General features: G+C 31.7%; 1 protein-coding gene across 1 annotated transcript; it reads left to right on the top strand.

The window, feature by feature from the left end:
- Window positions 1-4,597: 4,597 nt before the first annotated feature.
- LOC111032048 (phospholipase A2 inhibitor) lies at window positions 4,598-10,185 on the top strand. Its single transcript, XM_022312220.1, has 3 exons — window positions 4,598-5,849; window positions 6,271-6,482; window positions 7,343-10,185. Exons 1-3 carry the CDS (start codon window positions 5,589-5,591, stop codon window positions 8,085-8,087), a joined length of 1,218 nt encoding a protein of 405 aa, XP_022167912.1. The 5' UTR covers window positions 4,598-5,588; the 3' UTR covers window positions 8,088-10,185.
- The last annotated feature ends 9,834 nt before the right edge of the window (window positions 10,186-20,019 follow it).

The following is a 20,019-nucleotide window of genomic DNA, read 5'->3' as shown; positions in this document are numbered from 1 at the left end:
TTTTTTAATGAAATCTTTGAAAAAAGTTATTATAATCTTGTAATTAGTAACCAACTTATTTCCTCAATTGCATGAATCATTCATCTTCATAGTTAATACTTAATACTTGATATAAATGTCGAATCGCTGCTATTTATATGATTCTTAGGATAATACATCTGAAAACTAAATAGAATCTGTCGCTGCATCTTTATATTATTCAATGATTATTTGAAAACCTACAAAATAATTTCTCTAGCCATAAGTGTATTATATTTATGTTTGATAGTTCATTAAAAGTTTAAGTTGGTAATCAAAGTAATGCAGTTAAAAGTATAAAATGTACTTCAAATTAAGTATAAATATTGTAAATTTATTTTACCCAAGTCATAATGATTTTCAACCAAAATTAATAAACAGTAAATAGGTACCATTGGAGAATTAATTAAGTTGTACTTTTCCTTGTTGAAATTATTGGCAAATATGCAGTTGGAGCAAACATTTTTAAAATTCCAAAGTTGTATTCAATTTTGAATTTAAAACAATTCATTTTTTTATTTTAAATTTAACAAAATATAATATTTTACCCTCAAGTGTATGAATGAATTGAATAATAAGGTTTTTCTGGTGAAAAGACTACTTGACGGTGCTAGTAACTATAGATACCTACTTTGAAAAATGTATACATTAATCTTTTGAGCTATTTATAGATGTTTAATATTTTTTTTAATTGTCTACTATAATCGATAAAAAAACATCTGTCAAAAATCCTTCATAAAAGGTTCTTCATAAGCATAAGTAGTCGAATCCAAAAATTGAATCAGCCTACCATAATAGTATAATACTAAGAGTAAATAAATTACTAATGGCAGTATAAATATTTTAAAAAGCAAAAATTTATACTTGTAAAATTAACTGATGATCTGTCTACTCTTAGAATTGTTTTTCGCTTTAATGCAACATATATTATTAAATACAAATTTAATACATCCATTATAGTGACCCACTAGCCAACCTTTTTTGTTTCTTGAAATCAATTTGTAACTCAATATTTAAATGCAATTTGTCAATATAAGTTATAGATGATAAATATATAACACTAATTATTTAATAATATCAAAATTAGATGATATATAATATTGTTATACCTACACTTCAATTTTCCTAAGACATATTGTTAACTTTGCTATTTAGACTACTTAAAAAACAATCAAAATGTCATGTTTGTCAGGTTAGAGGTGGCTTTATCTTACAAACAACATACTAGGTTATACATTATGATTGTAGGATACTGAATAGTGAATAGAGGCTATGACATAGTTGCAAATAGTGTTTAGGATTTGGGGGCCAAAGCCTTATTATAATATTATTGAATAAATATTTAAAAAGTTCAGCCTCCCCCTTATTTCCGTCTATCGGTGATAGGAAACTCTCTGGTCATGATATTGTTTACCTGAAAGAATTACATATATTTGTACTATTATTTACTATAATTTGAATTTGTATATTGAACTAATGTTTTTATAGTTTATTAGTATCTCGACTGTACAATTATAGCTCAGTAAGCTAAAGAAATGTACCTATTTATGTTTATTTATTTTAATTATTTAGTATAATTCATAGTTATCTACTTGACTTTTTTAAAACTTATATGTAATGATACAATTATAATATACCCTTCAGGTTACCTATAGGTACTGAAGTAAGCCCAATAGAGTTTACAGGCCATACAAATCGGCAGTTTGCAATCGCCACTATATTATGTAGAGTGATGTAGATACGTAATATTTTTTTTTAATTAGTTTTGATAGAATACAGATACCTCAAGGTAAGTAGGTACCTATGCGATTTAAGATGAAACTATAATTTTATAGGTAATCGATTAGATTGATAACTTCTGATTGTACCTATATATAGGTGTACGGGTGTACCGTATACCGTATTGTCAATAAAAACTAAAAAGTAATAATGTTGATACTGGATACCGCTAGCTAAGATAAAACTACCATAATATTTGCTTATAAGCAATAACCAGTTAATTAATAGTTGATCATTACTTGTTATTGCAATCTGCGACTATTTAAAATATAGGTACCTATAATAATCAACATTGCATTATAGCACTTTAAACTTTATTATCAATTGTATCATAAATAACATTTTGTAAGCATACCAAAAATTTATGTATCTTATTCTTTTTCAAAAATAAAAATAGGTGATACGTTTTTAATTTTTGATTCATTTACCAATTTCTATTTCCTTAGAAGTTTTGCCTTATAAAAACCTATAACGTAATACGTATATCAATTGTGCCACATGGGGCCCCGAGATATCATAATATAGTACAGTCTGCAATATACACAGTTTATGTTGTTTGTTTGAACTTTAAGTTTATAAACAATATTATTGTACCAACCAATTATCTAACTGAACAAACAAGGCATTCAATTTAAAATTTTGATGAAGTTGGTGGGGCTTGCTGGATGTTACATTGATACACGTCAATTACTATCCATAAAAGAGTCGTTTGCAATAATTTCAGAAATAAAAATTATAAAAGATCTTGTAGTGTTTACTTTAGAAATAATGGAATGAATACATGTATAAATAATACATGCACTTCGTGCATCAACTGTTATTAAGTGCATGCATTATTTACTTAACGTTACTCGTAAGCGTAACAGTTCCTACTTCTTTCGACAGAGGAATAATTTAATTGATTGAGAATTACCCGCGAAACTCGATTGGAAAAGAAAAGGCGGCTCAATTGGATACGAACAAAATTATTTATGACTTTTCTGCTTTGAAAACAAGTACATTAAATTATTGTGTTCGACATTATACATAAATATATCAAATATATGCGTTTATAAATAATAATTATTAACTATGGACTTATGAGAAGATCATTTATTTTACAGAGTTACAGTTAGGTGTGACTGTTGTAAATTTTTATTTGAAAGTGTGGGCCCCAGTCTGGACATTTTCTGACGGGGTCCCATATCAAGATGCGCCACTGGTATGTATAATATTAAGTCTGCAGTCGGAACATAATATTAATTATTATTTAATAATATATACACTTGTTCTACCTCGGTTATATATTATATATATGGTCATACTTATCTCGGTGACATTATTTGCTGTACGCCGGCTGGTACAGCCCCCAACCCCTGCAAAAAAAAGTAAACCGTTTTTCGTATACAATATAGGTAATCAAGGTCTGGTGACCGTATTAAATTATAGTAATCATAACACTCACATGACCATTCGGTCATCACTCATCATGATTTATGTTGATTTCGTGTAAACTACGTCCAATCGAACTTGGCAATTTGCATTCTTTTGCAGTCTTACGTGCGTCGGGGTCTACGGCGACAGTCGTGCGAACACCATTTTTTTTCCACATAAATCACACGGTTGGAGACAAATACGCACGTTTCAGCCGATAGCATATAATATTAAACATTACCTATATAATTATGAGAAATGTGTTGCGCGCACAATATTTAATATATTATATATTATATTACCGTGTGTGGTGTGCTATATAGGCATTTATAAATTATTTCGTGTTCACGAAGGTATAAGTACTATTATTTATTTGCGATGCACCTATACAGGGTGGTCTGTGATCAGTTTGACTGGCTACATTAGATAGGTATAATTTTTCTGTTCGATTATAATCACTAATTAGTGTAGGATTTCGTAAAACAACGCGTTTTATAGTTTCAACACGGTTTTACTAGCAAAAATCTAATATTTTATCTTAGTGATTTTCGAGTATTTTTCATGTAGGTAACAGATTCACAACTTGAAATCGCACTTCGACTAGCTATGAAGTGTGAGTTGTGAAAAATATATATTATAGTGATGTTATTGTTCGAAACCCGTCCTGAACTCTACAAAATATGTTCAAACCGAAACAAAATACGCAAACACTTTGGACCGGAAATCGCATCAATGAATGCAATACGAAAAAAATTGTCATGGTATACATTTTGTATTTTCTTTCGTATTTTACAGAAAACCATTTTTTTTAAGTTCGGTCCACTTAAATCTCCATGGTTCGTAACGCATAAAGGCATAATATTATTATCGCTGATGTAAAAAAAAATAATTTTGATATTACTTTTCAACCTAATTATAATATGATATTAGTATATTACGATGTGCTATATGTAGGTACTAATGGTACTATACCGGAAGACATATTATATTTTTTAGAAAATGTTACATGCAGAACATTTTTTTTAATCAGATTTCGATTTGCTCTTTTATATATCATAAAGAGCCAATAGGTGGGCAATTCGATTATACGGTTCGAACCTGTAGCGTTCAAACTATGCGGGTGGGTTAGGTTATAGACATTTGAATGAAAACGTTTTTTTTCTCGAAAACGCATTTTGGGCAAAATAACACGCCGTCTGTCGAACCGGCCACCTTGTGTGCGCGCGTACCCATATTATCACGTAAAACGTTCATGTCGTATAATATTTTCGCCGCGGCATTCCGCCGAGGACAGGTAGTCGCATCGCGGGTAAAATGTGTTATATTATTATTATTATTATTATTATTATCGTGTTGTGCCCCGGCGTGCGCGAAATATTCGAATCGAGGTCGGCCGACCGAGTGGACGCGTCTCGTCGTCGTCGCTCCGACGATAATAATTGATAATCCAATAAATCGCATCGTCGTTCGCAAAGCCCCCACCGCGTGCGGATCCACACGCCTCTACGCCAGTGCACCGTCGCCGCCGCCGCCATCGTAATTTTGTATTTATCGGCGAAAAACGGATCGACGCCGCATCAGTTGATTCAGTTGTCTAATATCACGGCACGACGTCCGGTCGTCCGCGTCACCGCACGTTCCGACGGCATTCGTATAATATTGTGTATTGTCACGATAACGTACGATCCGAGACGGGAAATATTTCAAATACGACGTTTGTATATGAGCCGCATAATTTCAAATAATAATATACACGATAAAACCGGAGACGGCTTGCCGAAGCGTTCGATCTGTATTAATAAATCGTCGCAGGTACGTACAACGTACTCGTAGTTTTTCGAATTTGATATTACCGAAACTCGTCCCCGCAAAATTTTTGAAATCGGGGTTGCGCGCTCCTTTTTACAAAATGGCCGGGTAACGTCGTACCTCCATAGCACCCCCGTGTCGATAACCTCAAAATAAAAAAGAAATAATAATAATAATAATAATAATAATAAGGCAGTGCGCGAAAAAGAAAAAGAAAAAAGGGAAAACTACGATATAGGGGAAAAAACCGATTTTGCCCGACTCGCGTACGATACTATTTAGGTCGACCGCGCGCGCGGTTGTTTGTTCGATAAAAACGATTTCGTCGCTCAACACCGTTCGCGTTAAGCGGTCATCGTCGTCTCGCATGCGTCCCGCCGTCCCCCGCAGCCGCCTGCAGTGGTGGTGGTGACGACTGACGACGAGCTGTCGCCTGTCCGACGTCCGTCCGTCCGTTCGGTGGTACCGCTGCCTCGTTCGTGATTCCTGATCGTCGGTGGTGGTGCTGCTGCAGCTCTCCCGGCCCGCTTGAAAACCCGATCCATTCGAGTTCCGGCGTGGACGATCCGATGGCCGCGTCCACCGTCCCGGCGGCTTCCGTGGCCGCACTACTGGCAGTGTTGCTGCTGGTGGTGCTGCTGCCTCCGCCGCCGGCGGCCGCAGCGTCCGGGCAGCCGCCGGTCAAGTGCACCAAGTCCGAACTTAGCGCTTGCTACTGCGGCCCGACGACTTACGACCGACAGGAACTGTACGCCGTCAACTGCACGGGAACAAAGCTGTCCCTGCAAGAAAGCCTCGACGTGTTCAGCAACTTGCCCAGCGAGACCGAGGTAAGTGATCGGCTATCGCTAGCAGTCACTAGGCGGCATTGGGGGGGGGGGGGAGGAGGTCATTAATTAAATATTTCAATATGACTATGCAAATTGTAAAAGTGAGCATCGATAAAACTAAAATTGCCTTGGATTATAGCCTATTGGTAAGCGGTACCCATCATCATGAATCGTTAATTTTTCTTTGGCCATCCTGGTCTCACCCTTATTTCTGGTATTGAGAGGGGTCATTTAGCCCCCTTGACCAGTAATGTAATTTCACCAACATGACTCTCTCACCCCTTAAAATGCTGCCTATAACTTGGACTGTTGATAGGCAATTATAATTTATATTAGCGTGACTAGCGTACAGTAGACGAGGGTCTGTTAATCTGGCGCTTTGTCGTCATACCTATCCCAACTCTTCTGTCTCTGATCGCAGGTACTGATATTCACTGGCAATGTTTTGTCTGATCTGCCAACAAACATATTTGGTATCAATAGCACCATGGACAATCTACGATTCCTGGACATGTCCAGCAATGGCATTCAAGAGATCAAAGGAAAGAGTTTTCATCACGTTTCAAAAGTTGAACGGCTGATACTCAACGACAACAAAATCAAGTTGAATGGCATAGGATTACATCATCCCAGGTTAGTTTCAAACATTATTCTTATTGTTATTATCCAAATACCTAAGGTAATAATATTATACATTTCATAATTTAATGTACGCCATAGTGATAATGACCTCTTATTTTTAATTCAATCAACAATAACCTATCTCTTGTAAAAAAAATTATATTAACATAAATCTGTTATCTAATTTAAGGATATGCTAAGACATTGTTGTCATTGATCTTAAACATAAATTTTTAGTTATAACTTTTAACTATTGAAACTATAAAACTACAATTAAAGTGTTATAAAAGGTGGTTCAGTGTTATTCATCTCTAATGAATATTAAGTAAGCTATTATATAAATTTGTGAGGTCACTATCTTGGTATTCATTTGAAATAATAATTACTCACTAGTGTGTGATCTCATCGTGTTGTTTGCTTGCCACACCTAGTAGGACCACCTACTGATTGAATTATTCAACACTAGAATGTCTATATAAGGATTGATTTGTGCATTTACTTTAAATAATGTCCTTATAATATGTAATTTAAGTAAAAATTGGTATGCCCTTTTCTTTGATTTACATAAACTCAAATTTAATGTAATAAAATATGCATTTATTTTGATGTAAATACAACTGTTTGTGCAGAACAATCTAAAATTATTATTTTTAAATTTACTAAATAATTTTTAGATTAAAATGCTAATAGAAATTTAGTTCTAATAATTTTAATTTTAGTTAATGGTTCCTCTTAGCATTTATTCTGATATAATATAATATAATCCTAGTAATAATAAAATACCTCTATGTATATTGTACATAGATGTTACATTTTTAAAATTTTTTTTTAACAAATTTTAAGAATTAACAACATTGAATTTTTTTTTATAGAGTATTTTCAAACTTTGAAAGTTTGATAGAACTACATCTCACTAACGCATTTGCTGATGAAGGTATTGTGAATATAACTGCCGACTTGCATCAAGTATTCTCTAATAGTAATTTAAGTCGATTGGCCAAACTTCATCTTGAACAAAATGGGATGAGTGTCATAATAGAACCTAAAGTTTTCTGCCCATTGTCTCGTCTCCTCGACTTACACCTCAGCAACAATCAACTTACAGGCATTGATTTTGATGTAAAGTGTATGTCACATTTGCGTTTCATTGACTTGGAAGGTAATCATATACGTGGACTCTCTGAAGAACAATTCTCTGCCTTAGATAAAGCACAGTCAAACAATAGATCTCTGGCCATCGACTTGTCCAATAATCCATTCTCGTGTGGCTGTAACGTTGAAAACCTATATAATTGGTTGCGTACCACTAAAGTATATGTTCGCAACTCTGATTCTATAAAATGTAACCAAGATTTTCAAAAAAATCCTCTTGACCCATATGCTGCTTATCGCAACGATTGCCCAACTCCAATACGCACCACATTAATTGATGGTGGTCACGGGGGACACAAATTGGTAATGCTGTTTGTGTTTTGTGCTGTAATTGCATTTTTGGGTGTTGTAGTATATGTATCTAGGTTTGGATTGAAACGTTTGAGACCTGAATTTAATACTTCTTCGAGAAAGATACACTACACAACTATTGGAAAATGTGAAGAACAAGAAATACATGTATGATAATATGACAAATGATTAGTGGTGTTAACAGTATGACATGTGGAAATTCCGACTCATGCTTTAGGGAAAGACTGATAATCTTTTTTTTTTAATTCAATTTAATTAAATAATTGAAAGAGTATATTTACGAATTGTTACTCTTTTGTATTGTTATGTTATAAACATTTTGAATGAACAATTTAAAAAAAAAATTATTTTAATTTTTGATTGATGCAAGTTTTTTTATTATTTTTTATTAACGACATTAAAAAAAATGACTGTTATTTAACATATTTAATATTTATTATTTTTTTAAATGATTTTTATTGTCGATTTGTCATATATATTGTTGATCTCTAATATCTCTTGTTCCTTTGAAGTATCTCTTTTTGTAGGGTGAAAGTATGGCCAGTCGGACTTTCCACATCTGTTAATACCTACTCCCCTTAGTAGCTAAATAAAACATGTCGCTTTGTGTTCATTCACGTCATGTATCTGTTATAAAGGAAACATAAAGTTGACTTTACCTAGTATCTGATTAAGTATTATGAATTTTTAAAAATCCTAGTGAGATGTTACAGAAATACACCGTCCCAATTTGTTTTTATTTTTTGTTGCTAAGTGTTAACATTATATAATTTTTAAATGAATGAGCTTTTACATAATATGTATTTATGTACTTACAAAATTATGCTAGTTATTTTTAACTAGCACATGTTTTCAACACTATTTTAGCCCATTTTTTCCTAATTTTAAATAATTTATTACTTTCTTGAAATTAAAATTTATAACTTACTTGTGTTTGACAGATTGTGTCATAAACTCATAACGTATAGTAATCATAGGCGCAACTAAACCTACATTTTTTGGGGTGCTAATATTATAGATATTGGATTAGTGTTCAGTGGACATTATAGAAAGCCATTAAATATCTAACTAAAATTATAAAATAAAAACAAAGAATAGGGTTTAAACATTTTGTGGTGCTGAAGTCCTCCTAGCATCCCCCTAGTTGCGCATATGTTCACATTTCTTGTCACCAATATTATCATATAACATTTATGTAGTAATACCTTTGTTATTTTATTATCTGTACTAACTTATGCCTTATGGATATTGTATTCTTGTTAGACAATCAAGAAACTCGAGATGAACACCAATGGCTTTTTCACAATATATTTGCTATAATAATGATTAATATTTATTTTACATTTGTGGTAAACCATAATTTTAATATACATTATACAATGTACTCAAATTTCGTCTTATGTTACATCTATAAACATTCTCAAGTTTCTTGAATTACAATATTTATTGTGATTTATGTTATATGTAAATATAAATACTTAGGATATTTAACTTATTTTTAGAAGTATACATTACACGTAATAATTTATTTATCTATACTTGGCTAATATTTAATTCTTAATTATATGCAATTTACAGTGTACATTTTTATACCATTGTTAAAATTTGTTTCTCATAGATTTAAGTATAGAAAAGTAAATACCTCACATTTCTCATTACTCTTCACTTGTAATCATAACTTATACTTAACTGCTTATTAAATACTTAGGCAATTGTTGACAATCCGATGTTGCATATCTTGGATTCTAATGTTATCATAATAATAATAATTAACATCACACTGTAAACAAACCTTCATTAAAAACTTAAAGACAACCAAATAATGTTTAGGCAGCTTTTACTTGTCTCGTTTTACATGATTGTTTTAAAGGTAACGTCGTCGGAATATTAAACTTGTTTCATAAAAAATGAAAAAAGAAAAAAAAATTGTTAAATGTACTTAACAAATTTGTTGATGTTTTGTTTTGAATCTCGGATTTTATAACGTTGTTTATAATGTGTATATATTATGATGAGTTGTGAAGACGCACTTAACACTTTGCGCTCCGTGGTCAGTTAAACGTTTTCTAATAACACCGTTGTTTTAGCTGAGTAAATAGAAAACTTAAAAACACGTCGTGTAATGTTTGATTTTTGCTGGCAATTTATTGTACTTGCGGCCGACGTATTTCCATTTTACAGTGCAAACCCAAGTACGCGTTTATTGTTACTATTATTATATTATTAAATTGGAGCGCAAAGAGTTGAAACGTTTTTTTTTATTATTATTATTATTATATTATAAAATATTATATAAAAGAAAAAAACAAATAATAAAAAAAATATATATATGTACAACGCATTTTTAGTTTTTAAATTAAAGAAAGCCTGTCGTGTTAATAAACATATTATATATATATATATATATTGATTTTTCGCTATGAACAAAAAAAAATGTATTTTATAAATTTTAATTAATATGATTATAATTGATAATTTTTCATTCGGTGAGTCGAGCGACGCGTCGCGAGTATTCCATTTCGTAGACCTATATCCTTATAGGAACGTTGAAACGTGTTTAAACATTCTATCGCCACAGACGCCACGTTGTCTATACTCTATAATTTTATCTAATTGATCGATATTCGCCCCCTCGGAGTGTTCGGCGAGCCAATTTATTTCATCAGAACGGCGAAGCGCCAATGCAGCGTGTGTGCGATGTACCTACCTATATTATGTGTCCTGTGTATATATATATATATAAAATGCGTAATTAAATTTATTATCGATACTGTAAAACTGCAGTACCCACTCGACACTATATGTGCCTGTGCAATTTAAAATCCCAATTATAAACGGAAGTGCGTATGGAGGTTGAAAATGCAATCCAATAATATAATAATAATACGTCCTCGGCACTACCTCCTGTCTATACTTTAGTACTATTATAGGTGATTGAAACGATTCGAGAAGACCAGAACGATCACCCGTTTTATTTGTACCTAAGGTATGATAATATATTGTCTAGGCACCCACGAACCCATCTACGGCAACGGCAAAGCGATCTTTCATTTCGAATCATCGGCTACCTGTATATTATATTATAATAATATAATTAGGTAGGTACGTGACGTGATGTTTCAATGTTCGACACTCGATTACGAATGGGAAATGGGTGCCTAGAATTTAAAAAAGGTGTTTTGAAAAAAATGTTTACCGCTTTCAGATTATTATATTTTATTACTCTTACATTTTAATATTTTATAAATAATTTTTCTCCCGTAGTGAAATTTCTGGAAAATTTACGCAACGCGGAACAGCATTTCATTCTGTATACGATGACTATAATATGTACTTTTTATGTAAATAGGTATACACCAATATTATGACGATGGCGTACAATGTTATAAACCACTTAAAATAGTGTAAAACGTCAATATCTAACCTAAATTTATAAATTGTGTTAGGTGCCACACATTATTTAAGTACTCGTACCTATTCATTTTTAGACGTATTCACCATATACCTAGGTGCATGACGTACGTCATTCATTTATAGTTTTGACAACTGGGTGAATCGTAATATTGTAGTCGCCATTGATTGGTTAAATATATGTGTCACATCGTTTTGGTGCAGTGTGCCACGCATCGATTTTAAGTTTGACACATTTACCTCGCGTTAATGTGCTTTTCCCACATTTTTCCCTGACCTCGAGGACATCCGATTTTTTGGGAATTATTTTTAAGTTGGATGCCCATGTCAATAAGTATCCAAATTATTATTGCTCGGGTACCTACTCGATTTGTATATAATTATAACGATGAGAATATGGCTGCAGTATTTGAGTGACCGATTTTGGACATTGTTTACCTAGTGTAGCTCATTTCTCGTGTATAGAAGCCACCGAGCCCCAATCGAATTACCATTCCGGGATCAACATATTATAATGAGGGGACTTATTGTGAAATGATGAACTTTTTGTGCGTGGGGTGCCTTTTTCTTTAATTATTTGATTATGAATATTACATAATGTTAAACCAATTTTAGAACTGCAGATCATTGAGTTATCTAGGTACATTACAATTAGAAAGGTTAAATTTAAAACAAGCGCATACTTAATACCGTGATCACTCATTATTATTATGATTCCACATGATGACGTTATGAGTTATATGACCCTCGGTGCACACGCCACACTGCACACGTAGGTGGGGAAGGGTTAAGGGGTCACCATTCGAAATGTATTGCTCGTGAAAATTATTCGTCCAAGTTTTACAGTTCATGTGTAAAATATACCTAATATGATAATATATACATATTTACCGATGATTTTAAGCACTGCAACCAGTCCCTTATACCGTCCCCCGGATTAACTAAAAATGTACCCCTCCCCTACAACTGTTAAATTAATACAATGGATACGGTCCTGTCTATATTATATACGTGGTTACTATACACGCATGAAAGTGTACAATAAATACAGTACTCATTAGATACTTACTCATTTTTTTGCAAACGATTTATAATTATTTTTGAACAATATAGGTGTATATAGGTAATAGGTAGCTAACCGGCAGCAGAGGAGGCAAGTAGTTGTACACACATAACATAATAATATTCTGATACACCTACCGGATAGGTAGGTGCACTATGTTTGGTTAGGTGCTCGTGCATAAATTTACTGCATACGTTGTATTTTTGTAAACGATATCAAATTGTTTATATTTTTTTTCAAATTAAATTCCCGTATCATACGATTAATAAACGTTTACTTTTTCCATGCAGGTACGTACCGCCACGACGATATTATCATCATGATGAACATGTCGTGGACCGTGGTTGAGGCGTTTCGAAAGCCTAAATATTATTATTTATCTCTAGTACAAGTATACTTACTTATACATATGACGTAACCTACTAAGTACACAATAAGGCTCGGTCGTTGTTTTTACATTTTTTTCAAATATATATATTAACGTCGTTGTAAACGCATAGTGCGAGAGTTTGTTTACTTGACTAATAACACTTAAATATAATATTATAAGTGTAAACATTTCGAGGATCAGAGCTTTTTGTTGTTGCGCTGCTTACACTATATAAGATGTCTAATTCACGATAATCATTACGGAGTAGGTAACGTACGTTTCCCGTGCCTACGACTTTCCGCAATTTTTTCGTCGTTGTCATAGTATTCAGCATAGCAGAGCTTGCGCTAATGTGCAGTTGTGCATACAATGTGCAGTTCTAAATTGAAATGTGTAGTTTTTATTTAAACGTTGTGCAGTTCATAAAAAATATTATGATTTGAATTTTTAATAATTAATTGTATATTATGTCTATGAGCTTGTAACCATTTGACATTTTGATTTCTGAAATTATTAGAAATTATGATTAAAACATTGTTATAGTAAATACCTATTTATTTATGATTATCAAAAGATTAAAACTACGGGCATACAACGGTTCTACAACTTGGGTGATAGTGGTGATACTGATGAAGAGGTTGTCATAAAAAATAAAATCATTTTAAAATTTGATTAAAGGAATTTGTTATTTTAATTGTTAATATTCATATATTATGACGTATAATATAATATTATTTAATATGTATGATAGTATGTATTATTCATTATGTGAGAGCGAAGCGAACGTCAAATTTTTTTACTTCTGTAAAACAAACAGTATGTGCAACTCTTATATTTCTTTAGCGCAAGCTCTGCAGCATAGGTAAGTACGTAATTATTTGCTTAAATTTGTTTGACGTCGGTTACCTATACGTACGTGTCATATACTCATATGTGACAGACATAATGTACGAGGTTGTAAAACTTCCAATGCGATCCCACTGTCCCACTGCAGTCGTCTGTATGTACTGTGAACTTACAGTACGTATTTTTTTCACGTTAAGTGGTTGTGACATAATTTATACATATACCTATGATTATAGATGAATAGTTGTTTACATTAGGTCGTTTACATTTACATCATGATGTGTTATTCATAAAATACATTTTGTGTTCGTAAAACCGAATAAAATTCAGAGTACCTATATATAAGTAAACGAAGTAAATAAATAAATAAACGCGATTATCGCGATATTCAATATAGCCATATAGGTATTTAAAATCGTCGAAGCTAAAAAGCTGGATCAAAAGAAATAATATCAAATAATGTTTGAACCGCAGCACCTATAGAATTATTTACTAATTGTTTTCTTTTTAATTTTCTATATAGGTCTCGTCCTGCGGTACATAGACACATCGGAGATCACCGGAAACCGATCAGCGCGCGTGTGCCATTCTCGACGTATTATTTCTACGTTCGCATTCCGCATATTTGCGCAACGGTACAATAAATCGAGAACGACACTGAAGGCAACTGCCATAAGAACAATATATTCTTATAGCATAATATTGCAGTGTGTCAGTGACATTACGATGCAAGTATATGACAGCTATACGCAAAAATAGTAACTCCTAACAAGGAATCAAATTTCAACCCACTTTTCTTGTTTGCGTGCATAACACAAAATATTATTGCGACCAAAGGTACAGACGGGGCTGATGAATTGTTTTTGAAAATAGGATATTATATCGATTCGCTGTGTGCAGTGTATACAATAATATATAGTGGGGGAAAAACTTCTAAAAATTAACGTTTTTAATACCAACGATTCGTTTTCAAAAAATATTGGCTTAGAATAGTGTTCGCGCACGGCAACGGCATAATAAGGCATAATAGAAATTGCTGTGTACACATCACGACGCGTGTAAATCGTATTCCTACCTGCAATAATGATTCGCTCGAAATTTTATTTTTACCGATCCGGTGGAAAGGCGTGGTATAAATCATATGTCTCCGACGACGATCGCTGTGTATAATAGGTGTGCGCCACTATAGCAATGTTATAATGTATACATATATATATATATATATATATTGAAAAACACTTGCACGCCGCCGTGCGGGGTGTAAAAAAACATAAAAAATATAATATAATATAATGCCAACGAAGCGCACGTATCCCATTAAAAACAACACTTTGGCACGGCATCAACGACGATCGAGGTCGACGCGCAACGCGTATATATTATATATAAGTGCCTAGATATTATATTTTAGCCAAAGTACACTGTAAGCCCAGCTCTGCGCTGTATACTCAATATTGTTATGTAGAGGAAAATATAATATTTATTAATATATAGCAATACGCACTGAAATATACGAGTCGGTAGGTATACCTATACAGTTGTATTTTTTATACATACATTTTATGCGCAGAACCGCCGGCTATACAGCCTGCGCCCACACCATGTGCCATCTCGCCACAACTGTAAAGGGGTGAAATGGAAAACATAATCTTTTTTAGAAAAACGTAAATTACTCTTTAAAAAGTTTGAATATTAAAACTTTGGGTACACGTTTAAAAATCAATTATTTTTTGTAGATTATAATCCTACTCTAATACTATATATAGGTATAGTATTTGTATTATCTACAAGTTACAGGTTTCTCGTCGTATCTCAGTCACCCCCTCCCAACGAAATTCGATTATGGATTTATCGTAATTATATAATAGGCTTGGATGGTCGATATTTTCAACATTTGTAGAACATTGTAAAATGTTCATAAAAATATATGCTGTAGACATCACGCTAAAGATTTTCTTTTAAATTCTGGTCAACAAAAATTGTACAATATAAATCTTGTTGTCAATTTTAAAGATTTATACAGGTGTTAGAATTATGCATAAAATATGGCAAATCGAACATTTTCGATAAGAAATAATTCCAAAGGAGCGCCCGGAGTTTTTATTGAACACGTAAACGGATAAAAAAATTAATTATTTAATAGAAAACGTATGAACTAACAAAAACCTATCGGTTAAAATCGTAACTGTTAAACTACAAACACACACCTATATTATTTTTAACTCCGTTTTGCAGTAAACGAATCGGAATATTTTCTTGAACATGATAAATTAATGTACTTACATTATTGTATTGTATACAATTTACATACATATAGTAACACTTTATGACACGTAGGTACCAGTATTTACAAGCACATTATATTATAATATATTGTGATTGCATCAAATATAATCTATCATAATTCATATATTATTACAAATTACAATAACTTGAAATTGAAATCCTTAAAAATAAAAAAACGTGGAAGTGGATGTCGCTCTGCTGTACATCAGATTACAAGTGGGTCTCTGTAATGGATAATAGTGTTAAATTTGAATTCAATGGTATAAAATCATTGTATACGAAAAACGATTCTGGCCGAAAGAATTAGTTAGCTTAGTAGTTGAGTAATTTGATGATATTATTGTGGTTAAAGTAATTTATTTTACTAGTAAGCATTATTAGTACTACCTACTCAGTAGATTAAATTCATTTTTGTCAAAAAAAAAAATACTTTTGAAAAGTTATTGAGTGCATAAAATATAAAAATATACTTTAAAAGTTGCAAGTACCCATGGATAATATTTTTAATTTACAACAAAATAACATAAATCATTATTCTTGGTTATTTAATATATAATTTCGTCCACATTTGAACATAGAAAACTAAAAAAAAACTTATTTTTAGATTTTTTGATTACAGAATAACCTACTTACGTGGAACTCTGTGTTTAAAATTTCAACCCTTATAGCTATAAAAGTTGAAAATTTTAAACAATACAACTGTTTGTACATTTTGAATGACATGAATTTCTAACTCATAATCTCATATGAGAGTAATGTCTACCTACCATTGAATTATGTATAAACCTATAGCTTGGTATAGGCTATAACTATAACTAACTATAACTATAGGTATAAACAAAGCGATTCTCTCCAAGCACGTTTACCCCAAATTTGCACTTTAATAAATAATAATGAATTTCTCAATTTTTGGTTATTTTTAACTAAACCCTTTTAACTGTACATTTTTAGCAGATGATTTCTTTTGACTTAAATTCTATTTAAATAATCTAATATTCTTTAAATAATTCTATTTATATTTTTCATTTGTAAATTTAAATTCGAATGAGTATAGTTTCTGAGTTCTTATTGGACATTAAATGTACCATTGCACTTATTAAGAATAATAGACAATAGCCACATATTGTTCTAAATTTATTGAGGCTTTAATGATATGGCAATTATAGTGATTAATACTATTCGGTAAGTGAATTTTGATTTTATAATTTGTAAAAATTGTTTGAGCAAAGAATAAGTACTAGATTAAATATTGCATGGGTATTTTATACTTCTATATAAAAACATTTTTCAGGACTATTCACTATTATATCCTTAATATTAACATTTTAATAACTCAGAAACTAGGTACTCGTTCAAATTTTGATTTAGTAATCTAACATTTTTCTCAAATCTACATAATACATAACGATAACAATATTTACATTTAAAAAATGGAGATTCTCATTTTAAAAAACAGAAGTTTGTTTCACTACAGTAAACTCCTGAAATTGTACGAAAAATCTGAGTATTTGAAAATAGGGCCTTTAGGCTTTAAGTATACTTGAAAATTCCAAAAATCAAAATTTGAATAATTAATGCATTATTAAAGGAAAAAAGAGCGGTGAGCATGCTTAGTGAATCATTCTGTATATACATTATGTATAACCGTACAGGTATTTGTAACATGTGTGCAGTGTGTCAATGTGCACGTGTAAGTCAATATTCGTAGGGTGACTGCTGGACGTCCTGTATAAATATTATAAATTTTAATAACAAGCCGAAACGGTATTTTTGCCCGTCGAAAACTTAAACGAATATTGCATAGTAAACTATATTTAAGTAATGTTTATAATTTATATTCCCATTAGGTGAATGTTATTTTATTTTATTTTTCTGTTATGACTCAATAGATTTTCAATTATTTATCAACTGTAGTGACTTGAAATGACTGCCTAATATTTATTTTCGCATTTTCGAAAACCAATCTTTAACCTAACCTTTCTTTTGAAAAATATTTCAATTATTTTGGTACCATTTATGGACATTTTAAATTTTTTAAATATTTTAATTGTTTTTTTTTTTAAATTCATCTATGATCCAATTTTTGTTTGTAAGTAAAAAAGCTCGAAAAGGTAATTCATGGTTCCTCATAGGTTTAATATTTTCAGGTACTTACTTACAGGAGCTATAAGATATCGAGGATATCTCGAGTGCGTCCCATTTTTAATTTTTGCTTTTTTCGTAGCCCGCGCGTTAGAAGTCTTATCAAAAATGTATAACAGTGCTTGAGTGAGCCCTCAGTTCACAGCTACAAGAAAGAGTAAGTACAAGAACATTTCATTCATTGAAGACAATATAAATAAATTTCAAAATAATAATATATCGAGATAACAAAAATAATAAAGTAGAACGCTCACCCAAAGTTAAGGGATGTAAGCTAAAGTAATAAATATAAACATAAAATATAAGAATCACAAAATATATTTTTGGGCTTTAAGCCAGTTCACGTGGTGCACCTTCTCGTGATGCACCTTGGAAACCTAACCCTAAGTGGCCTAAGTGAACTGGGACGCACTCTGTATACATCAGAGTCAATTCTCGAAAAACTCCCAAAATATTAACAAAAAAAATTATTTTTTTTTATTTTTTTTTTTTTTGCATTAGGTAATTAAATATCTATGTGTATTATAAAAAGTGAACATGGTCAAACGCTTAAGCCGGTAACCGGTAAAATATTCCATTTTTAAAAAATCTGGACAAAAGTCCGAACACATTTTAATTGTCAAACAAAAATTACAGAATTTTAAACTATAATTTATTAGAATAAAAAAAATATATTCAAATTATTCACCATTTCAACTAAATAAGCCGTCGAGTCCACCCGAAACATGGAACTTACATGTTTTTTGATACCTGCATTACAGTGTAGACACAAAAGCATACACAACTCAAGTCTTGCCTCCCTCAATTTATATAACAGGTAGGTTCTATAAACGCTTAGTTAAGTTAAAAATAAATTACTTAACATAATTTATCATCTCGTAATATTAAGATATAAATAAACCACGAAAACAGCATGAAATTCAAATGTATTTGGCCCATCTAAACGCATGAACATACTCACTCCCTATTCAAGCTTTCCAGTCAATCACTTTAAGACTTACATATATCAGAGGTGCCCCGTGGACCGTGATACATAGCAAATGCATCCCTTCGCATTCCACAACAGCCTAAAATAAATTACTAACAGTAAACGAACTTGCTTGAAGTCACTACGACGAATGTCATTCTAAATTAATCAACCACATACCAACCCCTTCATTATGTATATATACCTACTCTTGGGTTGCCACAAAATATTTCCCGTCGTTTAAAAAGAAACTACAAAATATTCTGAGGCTCTGTTGCTGAGTTGTCACCTCTTCGCGTGTCTCATGTCATTTGTCTTTAGATCTTCTGTCATAGTGTCGTCTATGTATTATTAATTGTTTATTTGTGTATAACAGGTTGTAATAATATCATCGGAACAAAAAAAAAAAATGAATTTTAAAATGTGAACAACATTTTTCAAAAATACACAAAAATGTACCTATAAATTGGTTTTTACTTTTTACTTTTGTTCATTTAATTTTTGAAAAAAAAATCATAAATCATGATTCAATTTTCAAAAAACGACAAGGAAAAAAACGTGGCACGTAGGCACTACCAAGAGCAAGTGTTTTGTATTGACTTATTAAAATATTATTTTTAGAGTTGTACGCAATGCATGTATGAGATTTTTATAGAGCTGTATGCATTTAATTTTAACTTATTAGGTAAATAATTTTTACAATTTTACAAACAATAAACGTGGCTTATAATATAATGTTGGTATAATTACCAATTGTTATATGCTATATTTATATTTATAAATAATATATTTTTATACTTGGAATCATTAAGTATTTTTTTGATTAGTTAATTTTCGTAAAATAGAATACATCATTTTATGTCTGTTGTGTTTGGAAAAAAATTAACTACACTGCATATCGCCATATTGGTATTATTGCTGTACCCATACCTTTGCCATTTTTCCTCTTGCTTCTTTTCGTTGCTTTTTTTCCTTCGCTTTTTTTTTCAATTGCCTTTTT

This window comes from Myzus persicae, unplaced genomic scaffold, assembly GCF_001856785.1.
Source record: "Myzus persicae strain clone G006 unplaced genomic scaffold, MPER_G0061.0, whole genome shotgun sequence".
Classification (NCBI taxonomy): Eukaryota; Metazoa; Arthropoda; class Insecta; order Hemiptera; family Aphididae; genus Myzus; species Myzus persicae.
Note: the sequence above shows the minus strand (reverse complement) of the source record. Positions and strands in the feature narration are given on the sequence as shown.

Bases quoted from the DNA above. Each gene is read 5' to 3' on its own strand.
- LOC111032048 (XM_022312220.1), top strand. From the start codon at position 5,589: ATGGCCGCGTCCACCGTCCCGGCGGCTTCCGTGGCCGCACTACTGGCA. The intron at 5,850-6,270 runs GTAAGTGATCGG...CTCTGATCGCAG, and splicing joins ACTTGCCCAGCGAGACCGAG to GTACTGATATTCACTGGCAA. The intron at 6,483-7,342 runs GTTAGTTTCAAA...TTTTTTTTATAG, and splicing joins ATAGGATTACATCATCCCAG to AGTATTTTCAAACTTTGAAA.